Below are 18,808 nucleotides of genomic sequence, written 5' to 3'. Positions count from 1 at the left end.
GTGAGATATGTGTTCATGGGTGTATGGCATGGAAGGATCACTTGGCTTCACGCAGCTTAATAGAACTGTCCATGTAGAAACCGCATTGCTGCTGGGTAAAACAGACCCAGCGATGAACCAACAAATGTGTTGGGCACCCCTTGTCTGACCTTGGCAGCTGACAGCTTGGGAGTCAGATATTCATCAAAAATGGGATCACATTGAGGTTTGTTACTTTGATAAATACCATTATTTAAGGCTCAGTTGAATGTAGGATGCCCCCCAAGAACCACTACTGACATTTAGGGCTGATTTAGTGTCTTTGGCTATTAACGGTAAGGGCATATGGGACTTTTGTCACTTAGGGGAAATTGTGCTCCCCTGGGTCAACAAAGCACCAAAATGACCCTTCAGTTGATGACAAAGGCAATTTTGTGTGATTATACTCATGGCGGTTGCCATTCATGAGACTACCAGTTCTTATACTTATCTATGGAACATAGTTAACGCTTATTATTAAGTGCCACGTGGGCACAAAATGTGTAAGGCTGTTGAAATTATGGTTTAAATAAATGTTTTTTGTTTTTTTTATATTTTTTACTACCTCTTCAATGGCCTATTTGTGATTTCCAGAGTGCCCAATATCTATTTTAATTACTACTGTGCTTTATCCTGTAACACCCAGTGTCAGACTGGGGCATCTGGGGCCCACCATGGCTGCTGCTTTAGGGACCCCTCACACACACTCTCTGGCCCCCCTACCTCAGCCATGAGGTCCACCTGGTGTTGCAGCCCCCCTCCACCCCCAGCACCTACCTGTCGGTACATCTGACGTCTGGGCGAGAGAGCAGGGTCAGAGTAGGGGACTAAACTTGGGGTTCCGGTAGGGGAGAGGTGCTGGGTTGGCATGAAGGCCGAGCCCACTGGGTTTTTCCCTGGTGTCCCGTCGGCCCAGTCCGACCCTGGGAATACCTGGGCCACTTTATTTCCTTAGTATGTTTTTTAACTACAACTGATGCTTTAGTGCTCCTTATTTTATGTTTAATCATAATAAATCATACCACCCAACTGTACTGTTTTTCACTGGAAAGTCCCGATTTTACCAGATCAACCCACAGTCCCGAATTGTTACTGAAATGTCTCTTTGATCTCCTGCACTGAACAGCCAGACAAATATACCAGACCAGAATAGTGGCAGTTTCACTTAGATACAATTGTAACAATTTAAGATAAGCAAAGAAACAATTGTAATAATTTAAGATAAGCAGGTCTCTTGGGGAAACTGTGACTTGCAGCTTAAAGGGCAACTCACCTTCATTAGCAAAACTAGAATACATTCAAATGTGCCAAATTTTGTAAAATCAACATGGTAAATAGGGGGTGTGGCCAAAAAAATGGGTTTGGTGAAAAAACGTTGCCACTCTCCGTGCTCTTTTTGTCCCTCTTTCTATTTCCAAAATGTTGGGAGGTATAGTAAATAGACCCATGAACAATGAGCCTCCCGGCACCCCCAGCAGAAGGGACTTGTGGATGCAGAAGTAGAAGTGTTTCTGAGCAACAAGTAAAAACAAAATAAAAACATTAAAGCTGATTGTCCTGACAATACATTTGGCTTTTTGGTGACTTGTGTCAGAATTTCCAGCCCTTCAGCAGAGACAGGAACATAAAAGGCAACTGCAGGGACCTGTCCACCTCCCTGCTGAGAAAAGATTTCTGCAGTTTACAAGAAAACGCCCAGCGCCGACATTACCTTTAATAAATCAGTCCCCCCCTCCAGCAATGTAATACGAATGTAGCAAAACTGTCATTCTGTTCTGCACCTGCCCATTATACTTTCCCTTTTTCTATCGGATTGTTATGTTTTATTCTTTAGTTTATTTATGAAAGGGCACAAGGGGCACAATGTGATTGAATCTCTTGCAGGGTATTAAATGTATCACCCCGGGAGATTAGCAGCTGCTTGTGCTTCCGTACAACCAGTTTTCTAAAATACAAAAACACAGAGAAGGAATGTTCTGGGCACACAATAAGCTATACCCTCATACTGTACTGTCTAAGGGAATCAATATGGCACCTCCCTCCTCCCATATGTATAAATACAAATATACAGAGAAGGAATGTTCTGGGCACACAATAAGCTATACCCTCATACTGTACTGTCTAAGGGAATCAATATGGCACCTCCTTTCATATATATATATAGAGAGAGAGATAGAGAGAGAGAGAGAGAGAGAGAGAGAATAAGCAGTATTATCTCTATATGTAGAGAATAAGCAATATCCTCATATTTTCCCATGTATTTACAGAAAAGTAAACTGAGAATGATCTATATGGAGTGTGTTAGGCAAATAATCTATCAGTCAGCAAAAGCAATTAAAACATCCTCTAATTGCTCTGTAGCTATCATTAATTGAACGTGAATGTTCCTTTAATAAACTCTCTGCTTCTGTCTCCTCTTGACGTGATTGGAAGTAATTTGCCGCCGTGCGTCTGAAGCCAAAATCCGGCTCAGGAAACTCTTTTCAGACGCAGCCCCCCCCTCCCAATCAATAAGTGACATGATGAGGTTTTATTAAGGGCCACTTTTCATTTTAATTGCCCCCTTTATCTAATTAGAATGTTTATTGCCATCTCGTGTGTATTTATTGTCTGCGCAGAGAGTCCTGCTTAATAATCTCGTTTCTAAATCTTCTCAAATTGGTTAAAGTTTAATGCGCCCGGCGCCGGAGGCACAGTATATATATATATATATATATTTATTTATTTCCCTAGATTTGTTATAAATTAAAGGGTAAGAGAGGAAATGAAAGGGAAGTAATGAGCGGGATTTTAGGGGGGACCGTTTTCATGTGTTTCCTACTGGGACGGAACCTTTATTTCTGCTCTGATCCGAGCTCTGTGTGACTTGAATAAACAGTATGGGGGCCACGTCTCCGCTCCACGCTGTGATCTTTTTCTTCTTTTAAATGTTTTCCCGGCAATTGGCTCACGTCTCCCGGTGCCACTGATCTTGTGCGTTTGTAGCGTCAGACAGGAGGCCATTGAAGTCGCCTTTGTCGTGTCTGTGTGTCAGTCTCTCTGCTGCTCCTCACAACCTCCCTCTTTGCATTTCTTATCTCTCTCTTTATCTCTGGGCATTTGATGTGAGCGGAGTTTACATACTCACCTCACCCACGTGCCTCGTCCCTGTCTTTAACCATCTGTCTGGGGAGGGAGCAGGTGGAGCTACGATAAAAGGCGAGACGCGTCTACGGACAGACCTGGATGTAATTAAATATGACTCTTAACATCTGGATTCACCCGAGAGAACGCAAATTATTCATCTCGTCTCGGTGCGTCGCCTGCGATCTGTTTATAAAAGGACACGCACTGGATTATCAAGATTATAAAGAATAAGCCACACAGTGTTAGGGCCCGAGCTGTTTTGTTTTACATTTAGAATACAAGGATAGCCCAACGTTAGGCCTTTCCTCTACAGTAGAACTCCTATGTTACGTTTTTCAGGGGACCAGAAAAAAATGGTGTACAATGTAAAATCAGGGAAATGTAAGATCAAGAAAATTTAAAATCAGGGAAATTTATTATGCATAATATATAAGTGGGACCAGAAAACCACAATGTAAAATGAGGGAACACTTTAAATCAGGGGATGAAAAATTGAGGTTCCACCATATTATATATTAGGTACCTATCTAGTGCTACCAATCCCTATTTCTGTAGGGAAATGAGAGAGAGCAGACAGTAACCCTTCCAACACGTTCCTCTTGTCTCTATATATTAGGTACCTATCTAGTGCTACCAATCCCTATTTCTGTAGGGAAATGAGAGAGAGCAGACAGTAACCCTTCCAACACTTTCCTCTTGTCTCTATATATTAGGTACCTATCTAGTGCTACCAATCCCTATTTCTGTAGGGAAATGAGAAAGAGCAGACAGTAACCCTTCCAACACTTTCCTCTTGTCTCTATATATTAGGTACCTATCTAGTGCTACCAATCCCTATTTCTGTAGGGAAATGAGAGAGGGCAGACAGTAACCCTTCCAACACTTTCCCTTGTCTCTATATATTAGGTACCTATCTAGTGTTACCAATCCCTATTTCTGTAGGGAAATGAGAGAGAGCAGACAGTAACCCTTCCAACACTTTCCTCTTGTCTCTATATATTAGGTACCTATCTAGTGTTACCAATCCCTATTTCTGTAGGGAAATGAGAGAGAGCAGACAGTAACCCTTCCAACACTTTCCTCTTGTCTCTATATATTAGGTACCTATCTAGTGTTACCAATCCCTATTTCTGTAGGGAAATGAGAGCAGACAGTAACCCTTCCAACACTTTCCTCTTGTCTCTATATATTAGGTACCTATCTAGTGCTACCAATCCCTATTTCTGTAGGGAAATGAGAGAGAGCAGACAGTAACTCTTCCAACACATTCCCTTTGTCTCTGCTCCTCAGAGGTCCCATAGATTTTTGGCCAGGTGGGTACTGAAGGATCAGAGGAACTGGGCTCAGAATAGTTAATGCTAGGATATCACTTTGAAAAAAATTGCTGATTTAGAAAAGTACAGGAAGTTAGTGAAATTAGAATTACGAGGCTAATTTTAATGCTGTTATGGATGACTACACAGTATTAACTCGTATGTTAAACCTAGAGAAAACAAATTTGTTATTAACAAGTTTGTAATTAATTCCTTAGAAAGTTCTGTTGTGCTGAGCTAATGGGATTTGAACCAGCTGGAACAATAAAGCTGTGATAGATTTACTTTATCCCCCAGGCGTAGAATCTTAGGCCTCAGGGTCTAAATGCTGCTAAGTGGCTCAGTGTGTAATTATTTCCAAAGGAACTTAAACAAGCAATTGTGCTGATTTTTTTTTTACTTTTAGGGAAGGTCCTTCTGATGTGGAGTTGGACCTATCACTTTGTTTAGGGGCATAAGAAGAGGCTGAGCTGTCATCTGGGTGTAGCCTATAGGGTCTGTGGCCCTGCACAATGTTTGGCCTCAAAAGAGAGCAACCATATGAAGGAAGAGTGTATAAATAATTTAGTAGATAGGATGGTAACTGCAGAGCAAGATGTCTATAGTAGGGTAAGATTGAGACAGTAGGACAAGATTGAGACTGTAGGGCAAGATGGAGACAGTAAGGCACAATGGCAAGAGTAGAATACGATGGCAACAGTTGGACAATATGGGGGCAAGAGTAGAAGAAGATGGCAATAGTAGGACAATATGGAGAGAGTAGGACAACATTGAAACAGTAGGGGAAGATTGTAACAGAAGACCAAGATGGAGACAGTAGGACAATATGGGGATAGTAGGGAAATGTGGCAACTTTCAGACAATATGGAGACAACAGGACAATATGGAGAGTAGAACAACAATGTTACAGTAGGAGAAGGTGGTGACAGTAGGTCAAGATAAAGACATATATAGATAGGCTCTATGAAGTTATGGTCTGATGTGACCTGGATGGTGTAGGGTGATTTAGGTAAAGGGTCACAATAACATTTAAATACTTCTAAGTAGTTCTGCAACTGTGCCACACAGTGCCATCTGTAGCAGATACATTACTAGAAAAGTTGGCCATGATATGATCAAGACCTCCAGAGTTAACAAGAGGCATCATTGGCTGGATCTTCTCAAGAACAAGGATCCATTGGGGACAGTGTGGCTTTTCAGGTTCCAGGTGCTCCAAAATGCATATTGTTGCTTTGAGTTTAATTGGCAGCTGGTAACTGGGGAATGGGAGCCTGAAGGATCAATAAAGTGAAGAAATTTGAAAACACAGTGGCTGAACACAGTGACCTTTTCACTGAACACAAGTGACATTTGATTGAACACAACAGAATTATATATTCTTCAACCTGTTATGAGAGCTTTGATTTTTTTTAACATATTTTACATTGTGCTCTGAGGTTCTGACATTATGCCAGAGTAATATCCCAGATAGTTCCCTCTATAACCATTTACAGATATAGCCATACAAGCATAAATACATATACTTCCCCTTTAAGATGCCCTTGGCCAGGGGACTCCAGCCAATGTTTGAGGAACGTTTTATACGAAGACAGGTTTGACTTTTCCTAAAGTCAGCGCAGCAGGCAGGACTCCCACTGGCCTCCAGATTTAAATGAAAGAAAGGAGATTAAGGGCACTGCTGGAGGTTCTACAAGGTTGTCCTAAATATGGAATGAGCCAGTTGGACCTGAAGACTGAAGACAGCGGGTTCTCAGAGAGGCAAAAAGGTCTTTACTTCACCCCCTCCCCTTACTGTACAGCAGGTTGTTTCTCTCATCCTGATTCTGTTCAGCTCTCTTACTAAACCTACTATTATCAGAGGTCACAGGTGGAGCATTCCGAATGAGAAAAACACCCCCTTCCCCCCGAATATTACGCCCATGTGCATGGTGTGAGAGTTTTTATCAATGGAATTCTGGGAGTTGTAGCTTAAAGAGCCACATTGTGCTTTTTACTCAACCTCTTCAGGTATATCCACCCCCATGTAACCTACACTTACTTGGTTCCTTTGGATCTGACCTCTTATTTAAAGGTTGGGCTGATCCCCCAAAAGTCTGAGTGACCATTGCATGAATGACCTATTGCACCCCCAAGATCTTCAAGGAAGTTGTAGCTTAAAGGGCCCGATTGTGCTTTTTACTCTACCTCTTAAGGTATATCCACCCCCAAGTAACCTACACTTACTTGGTTCCTCTGGATTGGACCTCTTATTTAAAGGTTGGGCTGACCATTGCATGAATGACCTATTGCACCCCCAAGATCTTCAAGGGAATGCTTGGAGTTGTAGCTTAAAGGGCCCGATTGTGCTTTTTACTCTACCTCTTAAATTATATCCACCCCCCCCCATGTAACCTACACTTAGTTCCTCTGGATTGGACCTGTTATTTAAAGGTTGGGGTGTAGTGAGTTGTTAGACTTCACAGGGGAGAAGGATGATTTTTCGCACACTAGTACTCTCTACGCTCCTGGGGCCCTGGTCTCAGAGAAGAGGGAGGTTGTAGCGTAAGAGACATATGGATCTTGGCTGATCCATCAAAAGTCTGAATGACAATTGCATCAATGACCCATTGCACCCCCACATTCTTCTGTATTAGTGACTATGTCAAAGACTCTAACTGCCCCTACAATTCCAATAGCTTAAGCTCAGAAAACACCACCAGGTCCAGGCAGGGGTGGAAGCAAACGTTAAGTCCTCATGTCTCTGCTACAGGAACTGATTGGCCGAGTTATCAAGTAATAAATGAGTTGCCCAACCCGGATATTAAGACATTTTCTGCCCTCCCAGTCAGTGTGAGACCAGTAACTTGCCTAAATTTCATTGAACCTTGGAGCAAAATGTACACCAGGACCTATTCCCACTCAAATACATAACATTGTGCACTCTTGCACCCCCTATTCTCAGCACCCCGTGGTACCTCCATGGGCCCATGGGAGGGCAGACCTTGTGCAGTCACATCCCTAGGCCCGCTGGTAGTTCTGCCACTGTGATGCTAAAGGGGAACTAAAGATTAACACACTGAAATGGCTAGTATGGTTGGCAGTTGCACACTGGCTTGGGGTACTTTCTTGTAGAGCACAATTGCTCTCTAAAAGGACTGTACTGTGCAAGTGTCTGACCCAGTGTTTTAAGCTTTAGTTGCCTCCAGATGTCCCAATCTCATTCTTCTCACCTGAGAATTGCTGGGAGTTGTAGTTTTGCAGCATGGGACGCAATGCAGCTGGCTTAATAACCCACATCTTATCCATCTCAAGCTTTTCCTTCTCCGCGCTTGTTGTGATTTGTATCCATTGTGCCCCTTAACCAGCTCTCCCAGAGTTATTAAGGCCCCCAATGTATTAATCCGTGTTCCTGCCACAGCAATGTCCTCATGTACATATAAATAGTTATTTTCCGTGCTGATATTACATATTTCCTCGCATTCTGCTTTTTCGCATTACGCTCGGTGCAATAAAACCGCTGGAGCGTTTCACAGTTGCAAATGATGTCGTTTAACTTGCTCCATAAATATTCAAATCCAGGCTTTCAGCCGGCCACTTACATAGGAACTACCTGGCTGTGCATTTGTCCCGGCGCCGCCTAGAACAGCTGATGGCGCTTTGGGTCTCTCAAAAAAGCTCAGTGGGGATGAATCAGACTCTTCGTCAGTCGATTCAGTTCTGCAAAAGGGTCTATTGGACAGAGGCAGGGGGTTCAGCCTGGACACAATATTCTAACAGTAAAAAAATCACTTTTCAGGACTGTCTCCATGGAAACCTTTTGGGGAAAAATATAGTTGCCCTGTCTATTCGACTAGTTTAACAATTTAAAGCTAATAGGAGCGACGGGAGAATATTACACGCCATCGACTTGATGTGCTCAGACCGTATTTATCCAACCTGCGGGCGAGGCAGGGGATATAAGAAGGTTTTATTTCGAGGCCTGTGTTTAAGAACCGCTCCATACGGAATGTTGGGAACACAGAGCGAAGCTTTAATTAGAGGCTGTGGGTTGGGACATTCAGTTGAGGAGCAATGTCTTGAGATGTTGAAGGTGGAACTGTTTGATGGATTCAACGACGCTTGGTGGGAAACGCAATGTCCCGTACATTTTTCTTCCCGTCTTTGTGTGGCAATGGCATCACTTCCCAGTAACATGGTACCAGTTATTGTAACCCAGTAATCAGCACCATCCTGGAACTGGTGGCATTTCCCGTTGAAGGGTTGAAGGGTATGTGGGGGGCACATGCGCTCCTCTCAAAGTGGCACAAAATAAGTAAAACTTTCTGGAAAATATGGAAATGCTTGTGAGATTAGGCTGCAGGGATGGGCGTGGCATAGGTGGATCAGAGATGACACCTAAAATGTCTATAATAAAGTCCCAATCTGTCAATATTAGGGATGCACCACTATTTTTGGAACCCCCAAATCATATGTGAAAAATTCCGCCGAATAACGTACCAAATCCGACTCCTAATTTGCGTATGCAAATTAGGGGTGGGAATGGGAAAACATTTTTTACTTCCTTGTTTTGTGACAAAAACTCATGCGATTTCCCTCCCAGCCCTTAATATGCATAAGCAAATTAGGATTCAGATTCGGTTCAGCCTGGTGAAAGGATTCAAATCCGAATCCTGCTGAAAATGGCCGAATCCTGGATTCAGTGCATCCCTAGTTAATATTAAAGGGGACCTGTCTCCCAAAAAAATACTATTTTATGACATTAGCCAAGCAAAATGAACTTTGCTTACACTAAATAAATTATTCAGTCTGGGAACTCATCATTATAACAAGCAGGCACTGTTATTAAGGCAAGCCTTGCATCATCTCAGAATGAGGGACCTGATGTCCATCCCCATGCCCTGGCTACACAATTAAATGGTTAAGAGAACGGGGGAATGTGGTGAGAGCAGTGACATGTAGGAAGTGCTGAATGGAAAGTGAAAGTAATTGCCTAAGGCATAGAGGAGGGGCAGACAATATTTGATTGACAGCTGAGATTTTTAAATGTGTTTACAACAACTATGAATGCTTTAATAAAAAATCGAACTTGGATTTCATGTTTAAATTGAAAAGGACTTTTATTATACAGATTTTTATATCAGGGAGACAGGTCCACTTTAAATGTGACATCTTCAACTGATGAACCCTAAAAGCAGTGGTTGAGGTTTCATGGTCTATCTGAGAAGGGCTAGGTGGGTTATGGGTGTCCAGATGGTCCAGGTTCAGTCTGGGCATGTGCACCTGGGCCCTAAAGTTTTCCTGGTATCCCTGTGAGCCAGTGGCCTTTATTTTGCTTCATAACTTACAGCCAACTTGCATCCACTTGTCTAAGAAGTCTGGTCTTCACCTGCCAACATCTCTTGGTATATGGAATATCTACATATTCACTGTGAATACAATGTTCCAAAAGATCTACCATACGCCCTAAGATGCTGACGGTTGCAGACCAGACTTTTATATGTTTCCGTATGCTGCAAAGTATAATGTGTGCTATCCGCATTGCCATTCCTGTTATCCACACCGGAGCCCAGGGAATGAAAACATACGGACGCACGGTGGCGAAGACCGTGGTTTTTACCTTTGTTCCAAAAATTTGCCTCTGGCACAATCACACCCCAGGCGATTCTCTCCTAATTTGACAGTGTGCGGCGCAATTGATCATTAACTTCACATGACATTCGCTCCTGGCAAAGCGGGTCCTTTCTGCTATTTATCATTATACAGAAGAAGAACGATCATCTCATTTGCCTCTGGGGGGGGATGTAACATTTGTAACTTTAAAGCTTCAGACTTAATATCTGGTGCAGGTTCAATCACATGACTCCCGGCTGCTAATTCTTCTGCATCAGGTGGGAAAAGAAATTGAGATCTGAGTCCAACAAAGAACCTACAGATACCCACAAGGGTCAATTACCAATTCAGTGCCATGTGCAATGTGCTATTTAAAAGCAAAGGGGTTAAACAGAGAGGAATTAATTCAAGCTTATTAATGTCCTATTCCTATATAGATCATAACCATAGCAACCATATACCAAATAATAATAATAATTCTAATAATAAATAAAAAAATAATTCCAAGTTTTACTAAAAAAAATAAATAAACACCAGCATTTGGGGCCTTCCAGTGTCTAACACCTATAATTTTCTTTATATTTTTCCCCTGCGTAACAAAAAGAAAATGTGGACCTGTCCCATATTTCTTATCCCCTCTTATCCATGTTTACTGGGAATAAGGCAGGAAATTATTTTGTGTTGGCCCAAAGTAAAACAATGTTTTACAATATTTTTCTCTAGATTTGCCCCAAATTTATATTTCAATCACACACATGAACATTTTTCAGATTAATAAGCACACTGCATGGCCATAGTAAGTAGTCGGCCTCTCCCATTGCTGCTATAACTGCCCCTACTCTTCTGGGAAGGTTCCCACTAGATGCTGGAACATTGTTGCTGTAAGTTGCTTCCATTCAGCCACAAGAACTTTAGTGAGTTTGGGCACTGATGTTGGGGTTCAGACTAACAACTGGGGTTCCAGTTCATTCTACTGGGCTTCAGTTGGGTTGCTCCTCCTGTTGCTGCTATAACTGCCCCATCTCTTCTGAGAAGGTTCCACTACATGTTGGAACATTGTTGCTGGGAGTTGCTTTTTATTCAGTCACAAGAGCTTGGGTTGGGTACTGGTATTGGGGACCAGATTCATAGTTGGGTTTCCAATTCATTCCACAGGGGTTCAGTTGGGTTGAGGTCCCTGTGCAGTCAAGATCTTCTTATCTCAGCAAACTTATTCTATACAGACCTGGCTTTGTGTGTGGGGACATTATTCTGCTGAAACTGGAAGGGGCCCCACCTCCAAACTGTTCCACAAAGTAGAAATGTCATTGTACCCTCTAGCCTTAGGGCTTCACTGGAATCAAGGGCCCAAACCATGGAAACAGCCCAAGCCCATTATTCCTCCTCCACCAAACTTTACCATTGATATTATGCATTCAGGCAGGTAGTGTCCTCCTGGCATCTGCCCAACCCAAACTTTTCCATAAAACTTCTAGAGGTTGAGAAGCCATTTATCCTTCCAGATGGTTTTTTTCCAGTGCTCCAGAGTCCAATGACAATGGCCTTCAAACCATCCTAGCCAACACTTGTCTATGCACATGATCATGCTAGGTTTGTTTGCCTCTTATCATCCATAAATTCCCCACCCTCCCTATGAATAGTTCTTGAACTGACATTGCTTTCATTTTGGGTATCAGCAGTGAGGGTTCCATCTAAGGACATGGCATTTTGGATGCTCTGCCTGGATACTTTGGGCCTTATAGTCCAAGTTAAGGTGCATCGCTCAAACCATATATTCTAGAGACTGACTTTGTGGAAATGATAACATTGCTTATTTATTCAGTGGCTCCCGTAGCTGAAATATGGGTGATGGAAAGGGGGAAAAGATCTGATAGGCTCCGCATAAAATATACCAGTAGAATAGTGAGAGAAATGAATCCAGGCAACGCTGCCTCTTGATGAGAGTTGCAAAAACAACGGCGAAAGAAAACGGAGGAAGTCAAGCATCAACGTAACGGGATGGAATAAATGCGCTTTTGATTCTGCAAGGAAGGAAGAACGGTGATTTATTGCCTCCTCTCCGGCGATCTGTCACTGTCTTGTCTGTTCTAGGGCAGATGCTTTGGATCCGCCATGGTAATTAAAGATACAAGAATTTGCACGTTTTGCTTTTCTTACATTACGGGATGAGCTGATTTATTTTTCTTTTTTCGATTATGTTTGAAAACTACAAAAAAGCGAAAAAATTATTTGCCACGCTCAGGTCATTGGGATGAGCTCTTGGTTGTGTCCTTGGACCCTCCCTAATCCTTCCGTAGGGAGCTTGGTTATAAAAAGAGACAAACATAATAATGATCTTTTACGGGGCTGAATTATTTATATTTTTGGGGAGGATGAATGATGAGAAAGTAACCAGGCGAGAAATTGTATCTCTTGCCTCAAATTCCCAAAGAAAACAAGCCAACTGCACTGTGGAACTGTGGGTAGTAGGTGTTTGGTGATGGGCATGTCAATGTGCTGTGACCAGGAGACCCAAATTGAAGGTTCTGCTTCTAAGAAAGTACCTAATATACATTTCTTTCTGCCATTCAGTTTAGAGGTCATTGGGGAGAGAAACAATGGTGCAAATTATATTGAATTGCCAAAGCTGTGCCACATGGTGCTATCATACCAACATGCTGGCAAAATGGATGCCAATATGAAAGCACAATGCCAAAGACAGAATTATGAGAATTTGGAGGCTTGCAAGTTGGTCAAATAGCATAGCAATAGCATTTACTTAAGGGTTGTTCATTGACCCAATATAGGTTTCAAAGTGGTTTATACTTGTAGTTTCAATCAGCTGTCATAGGCTGATACTAGAGCAGTGTTCCCAAATGGTATGGGGTGTAGAACAGTGATGGGGGGCAGTCTGATTGTTGGTAAGGGTTAGATTTGGGATGAATGTTTGCTCTTCTAGATGCACTTGAAACTGAACTTGTTTGTTGCCCTATATATTTTTGTAGTTATGGCTGAATGACTGATATATCTGTTACCTTGTTATGAGCTAAGGGGGTCCAATCTGAAGGTCAGTTAGGGGGAGATTTGGGGTGAGTGTTTATTTGTGCCCTGGGTACCCCTGGAACTATAGCAGGGTGACACCCCAATGTTTCTATATATCTGTAACCTTGTTATGAGCTAAGGGGGCCCAGTCTGAAGGTCAGTTAGGGGGAGATTTGGGGTGAGTGATTATTTGTACCCTGGGTACCCCTGGAACTATAGCAGGGTGACACCCCAATGTTTCTATATATCTGTAACCTTGTTATGAGCTAAGGGGGCCCAGTCTGAAGGTCAGTTAGGGGGAGATTTGGGGTGAGTGTTTATTTGTACCCTGGGTACCCCTGGAACTATAGCAGGGTGACACCCCAATATTTCTATAAACCTGTAACCTTGTTATGAGCTAAGGGGGCCCAGTCTGAAGGTCAGTTAGGGGGAGATTTGGGGTGAGTGCTTATTTGTGCCCTGGGTACCCCTGGAACTATAGCAGGGTGACTGTTACCCCAATGTTTCTATATACCTGTAACCTTGTTATGAGCTAAGGGGGCCCAGTCTGAAGGTCAGTTAGGGGGAGATTAGGGGTGAGTGTTTATTTGTACCCTGGGTACCCCTGGAACTATAGCAGGGTGACACCCCAATGTTTCTATATATCTGTAACCTTGTTATGAGCTAAGGGGGCCCAGTCTGAAGGTCAGTTAGGGGGAGATTTGGGGTGAGTGTTTATTTGTGCCCTGGGTACCCCTGGAATTATAGCAAGCTGATTGTGACCCCAAAGTTTCCCTAGTTTGATTACTCATTACAGGATCACATTCAAAGACCGATGAATTGCAAATGCCCAAACTGTATGAAAAGATGAGTCCATAGAAGCCCCTTTCACATTCACACACTATATCTAGACCAATCCCTGAAATAAAATATGTGTCTTTATTATCTGAGAGAAATTCAGTCCCAAAAGCCAAATTACTTTTTACCCCTTTGAGGATTAAACCTGTGCAACTCAACGGCTGAAATTGTATTTTTCTGTAAACAGAATCCTTTCATTTCCCTTTTTGCTTTATTTTTGTGGCATTAAAATTTCCGCCTTTGAAGGTTTACTGAGAGAATATTGTAACAGAAGAAACAAAACATTTATCTTCAGCCGTAAAAATGTCAGACGCCTTTTTTTTTTTTTTTTGTGGGGCTTGTGTAAAAGATTTCGGGAAGCGAGTCATTAAAGTATTAAGATAAAAACCTCCTTTATAATATGCTTGTATGTTTCAGTAGAGCCTTTGGTTTTCACAATGCCCCATCCTTGGCTATTTCGCTCATCCCTGATTGGATTTATAGCCAAATAATTATATGCAGAAGCCACATTTTGCCACTTCATCTTAAAAGGAAAACATAATTTAATTCATTAAAGCAGCCTATTCTCTAACTGGAGGCATTGTTGTTCCAACTCAATAGCTGGAGCATAAGGAACCTTAATGAATTTTATGTTGTTGTCTCTGTCTTTTTATTTCTTTGCCATTCAAGCATTTCAGTGCAAGAATAATCTTTATATCTGCCGTATTTTGTTTGGTTAGTCATAATGGGCAGTAATCCTCAAAATAGTGCTATCTTCAGTTTAATGAGATATTATTATTTATAGCATTATTGTTCACTATGTGTTTGACTGTTGAAGATGGGAAAGTGGGAGATTCAGACAAATGTGGGGAGGCTGCTTAAATCAGAAAGGCTCAACTTGTGTTTTTCAGCTTATATATCTATCTTCAGGTCCCACCAACCCAAGAAAGCCATCTGTTAACGGTGGAACATAGGGGATCAAAGCAAGGACAGATGTCTTCTAGGAAACAACCATTTTCAGTTTGGTCCAGACCAAACATTATTTCCTACTACCAAAACCTGCCCCTTATATTTAGACATTGGTTTTTAATGGTTTTTAAAGACTAATGACGTGGATGAATGCCGCGATAGATACTTGGGGTACATTTATATCCCTCAAGGCTATAATACTACTTCACGCAACTCTTCTTCTCAGCTGGGTCCTCACAGAGGTATGGGAGGAAGGGTATCCAGACTAAACAATGACTCTCAAAATATTCAGTTTCATATAGAAAATTGGGTACCTGTAGGTCTTGACCAGGAACAGTAGATTAAATAAAAAACTTAGATGACAGACACCAAATATCATCAAACACCAGGTTCACAATGGGTATTACTCACACACGGGTGACTGCTACCAGTCATACCCACTTGAGTCCCAACAACATAGCAAGGGTCACCTGGGGGACTACCCACTAAAGCTCTTCAGTGGAGAACAAAGCCATCTTTACTTGTTCACACTGTCTGTCCTAGAACTTGCCACTATCTTTACCAATTTCATGGGGACCCTTATCTCTGGCTTCACTAAGACTTGAGTTACTGCAGGCTCAGCAGCAGAATCCACACCCTCAATGGCGTGGAGTCCAAAGAGAAAGAATCATGTGTTCCCTCCCCTTATAAAATCTAAGGCACATGAATTATAATAACAATTTCAGGTCATGTTGGGTTTGTATGGTCAAAAGTAAAAATAACAAGAAACTGGTACATCTGACATTTCTTGAAGTTGCTTACTTTTCTTCTGAAGGACATATTGATGGCTTAATTTAATAAATGTGTTTTTTCTTACTTTTTGCAGATGTTTTGTGGAAGACAAGAGCTCCAAAGTGGCTTGGCTTAACCGTTCTGGTATCATCTTTGCTGTAGATGACAAATGGTCCCTTGACCCAAGGGTAGAGTTGGAGAAAAGAAGCCCGTTTGAATACAGCCTCCGCATTCAGAAAGTAGACGTCTCCGATGAGGGCCCCTACATTTGCTCTGTGCAGACGAACCAGCACACAAAGACCATGCAGGTGTATCTTATTGTGCAAGGTAAGGCAGAACGAAATATATCAGTCTGTGAGAATACAATGGCAAAAGAAGTTCTGTTGTGTCTTACAAATAGGTCAAAGTGTTCCACCACCAAGTCTCAAGAATCTTCATAGACCTGGGAATAGATGTAATCCCAGGGTTATTCAAAAGCTCTAAAACAACTGGTCTGTGCTCAATAGATTATAGAAATTACCATTGTAGTATATTGCCATTTATTGAAAAACACACTGCTGTCCAACTTTTTCATCCAAGCAAAGTAACGCCCATGTCTAACAGATCTTTCATTAAAAAGCAATAATGGAGCAGACGATAAAAAAGCAAATAAGTGTCAAGTCCAATTCATTTTTATTTAACGGGCGTATTGATGAAACCATCCATTCGTGTATGGTAAGTACATTAGAAATTATGTGAGCAATTATAGAGTAGTGTATGGATTGAATTAGAACTAATATGGTTTTACAGATAAAGTAGGGTTATAGGGAGTTTATAGGGCTTCCGAGAAAGGATGTTGTAAGACACACTTACCATTAATACTCTTCTCCTGAAACGTCTTCAATGATTACTCAGCAAGTCCATTTGTTTTTAGATTTACCTATACTAGATATACCATGACCTGGATGAATGAAAATCTTCATAGTCAGGATTGGAAAGGATTGGGAAGGCAGGCCAAGTTGGGTTTCAGTTGGGTTGCTATTGGGAAAGAGATGCTTAATGGGGATACAATCACTATGGATAAATATATAGGTTCAGGTTTGGTGCCTTCAACCAATTAAGGAGAGGACATAAGGTAAGAGGAGGCAGATATATATATAGAGCTCATTATATACCAGTTGGTAGTCACAGGACCAGATTTGTGGCAAGGCCAAAAAGGCCCAGGCCTAGGGTGGCAAGATTTTAGGGGTGGCATGTCGCCCAGGCACAATCTAAGAAACACTGGGGATGTGTACTCCTGTATGCGTAATCCTCAGTTCTCCGATGGAGGCCTCTAAAGCTGGCCATAAATGTAAAGATTTCTAAAAGATCTTTTCGTTATCGTGAGACCACGATTATCTCAAAAAGATGTACGATTCGTCCATCAACTAAAAAGACCATATCGGCAGGAAAACTGAGGGTAGCTGCCTGCTTGGCCCTGCAAACATAGATAGATTGTACTGGGACCGATAAAGATTATTTAACCTGGCCGATCACTTTTCTGACAAATTGTAAGATGTACGATCGTTCGAATCCCACTAACCTCATGATATTTTGATAGATTGGTTGGATTGCACTATGGGGACCGTAAGCATCAGGACAGTTTCTGACCTCAACCAAACTAGACATCTATGGAATGTATTGGAATACCCAGGCCTGGATTTTGGACTTGGGTGCTCCTAGGCTGCTGGGTCCTAGCGCCTGGCACCCGCACCCACAAATGTCTAGTTGGGTCAGAAACTGTCCTGGTGCTCAAGGGTTTTAGTTTAGTTCTGAGGAGGCTGAGAGAGAGAGAGTTACTTATGAAGAAATGATGGGATGGAATTCCAGATGTAAGGAGTAGCAAGAGAGAAAAGCTCAAGATGGAAGATGGTCCTAGGTTTTTACAAGTGGTTGGAAGAGGTGGTAGAGCCAAATAAGAGCCAACACTTAGGTTCCTGGTTACCTGCTGCCATCAGCAATGACACCACCGTCCTGAACCCATTAATATGACTGATAATTGTGTTTTATCTCGATAAATATCACTGCAGCAAGATGGGTGAAGGCGGCTTATGGGGATTATTTATATGGGGGAGATCTGAGAGCAGAAAGCAGATAAAAGACTAGACCGGCTGCTGCTGCTTTCTACAAGCTCCTCAGGTTTCTGTGCTAACAATATGTTTGCAAAAAGGTGATTTACAGCTTTGTGATGAAGTTGAGAAAACAGAGCATGAGAAAGGAATGATATTAAAGGGATGAGCCGTATCTGGATGAGCAGGACGGCCCGAGGCGTAAACAGAAGGCTGAGTGAGATGGGAAATGCCTAGAGCATAGCCTTGTGTTTTCTTCTGCTGCTTGGTTCCGTCTTCTGGTTTGGAACAAGCTCCTTATACCTAATCCACATGGGTCTGGTGCCTTGTGGGTCAGTAGCTGGATATGGAGTTAAAATGCTGCTTGTTTCTTCCATATAAAATGGCAGGATTGGGGTTGAACAGAAGGGAAGTTCTAATGGTCTAATTAAGGAGCAAGGTGCAGTGCCAATGGGTGCAGGAGCGTTCCTATGGGTGCAGGAAGGTAAATGTAAATAAAACCTGATCCGAATAATTGGGACTATATTTACAGTTGCAGCTCCATCCACGGCACTTGTACATGGAGCGGAGGCTGCCCAAGATCAAGGAACCGTCTCCTCCTTTCTGATTTACTAATGAAACCCCAGAGAATCTGCCTTTTTGTTCTTCTTTCTACCAAATCAAATTGAAAGGAAAACTAATCTAATACAAAATGTAATCTGCTGATTCAGGATGAATAATTAATGGGGGGGCGCGAGGGCTAAAATGACTTTCCGTCGGAAACTTTCTGACCAGCCTTAATGGCATTGGAACATTTAGAATCATTATTTTATTGCGCCGAGCAGATTCGGAGATGTAGAAATACTTTAGTTACAATTCACCTCTTTTATTCTTTAATTGGAAATGAATCTGCACCGAGGATTTCTGCAAATTTTAATAACTACCGACATAAAATATTTAATTTCATTGGCCTGAACCTAACTGTCCATCATCCGATATCAGCTACAGCATTCTAATGGGAACATGTACCTTATTCATAAGTAACACTCCGCTCCCATTTATTCTTCTGCACTAATTATTCATTAGGAACAACCTCCTACGTTTGCTCTGTACAGAAAG

At 42.0% G+C, this 18,808-nt stretch overlaps 1 protein-coding gene across 9 annotated transcripts in view; it reads left to right on the top strand.

Moving 5' to 3' along the window:
- lsamp.L (limbic system associated membrane protein L homeolog) overlaps positions 1 to 18,808 on the top strand; it is a 1,234,661-nt gene that overhangs the window by 1,029,778 nt on the left and 186,075 nt on the right. For all 9 annotated transcript variants that reach the window (XM_041581004.1, XM_041581005.1, XM_041581001.1 and 6 more), the window contains 1 exon segment: positions 15,718 to 15,950. In XM_041581004.1, coding sequence (XP_041436938.1) covers positions 15,718 to 15,950 — 233 coding nt within the window.

Source organism: Xenopus laevis, chromosome 2L (assembly GCF_017654675.1).
Source record: "Xenopus laevis strain J_2021 chromosome 2L, Xenopus_laevis_v10.1, whole genome shotgun sequence".
Classification (NCBI taxonomy): domain Eukaryota; kingdom Metazoa; phylum Chordata; class Amphibia; order Anura; family Pipidae; genus Xenopus; species Xenopus laevis.
Note: the sequence above shows the minus strand (reverse complement) of the source record. Positions and strands in the feature narration are given on the sequence as shown.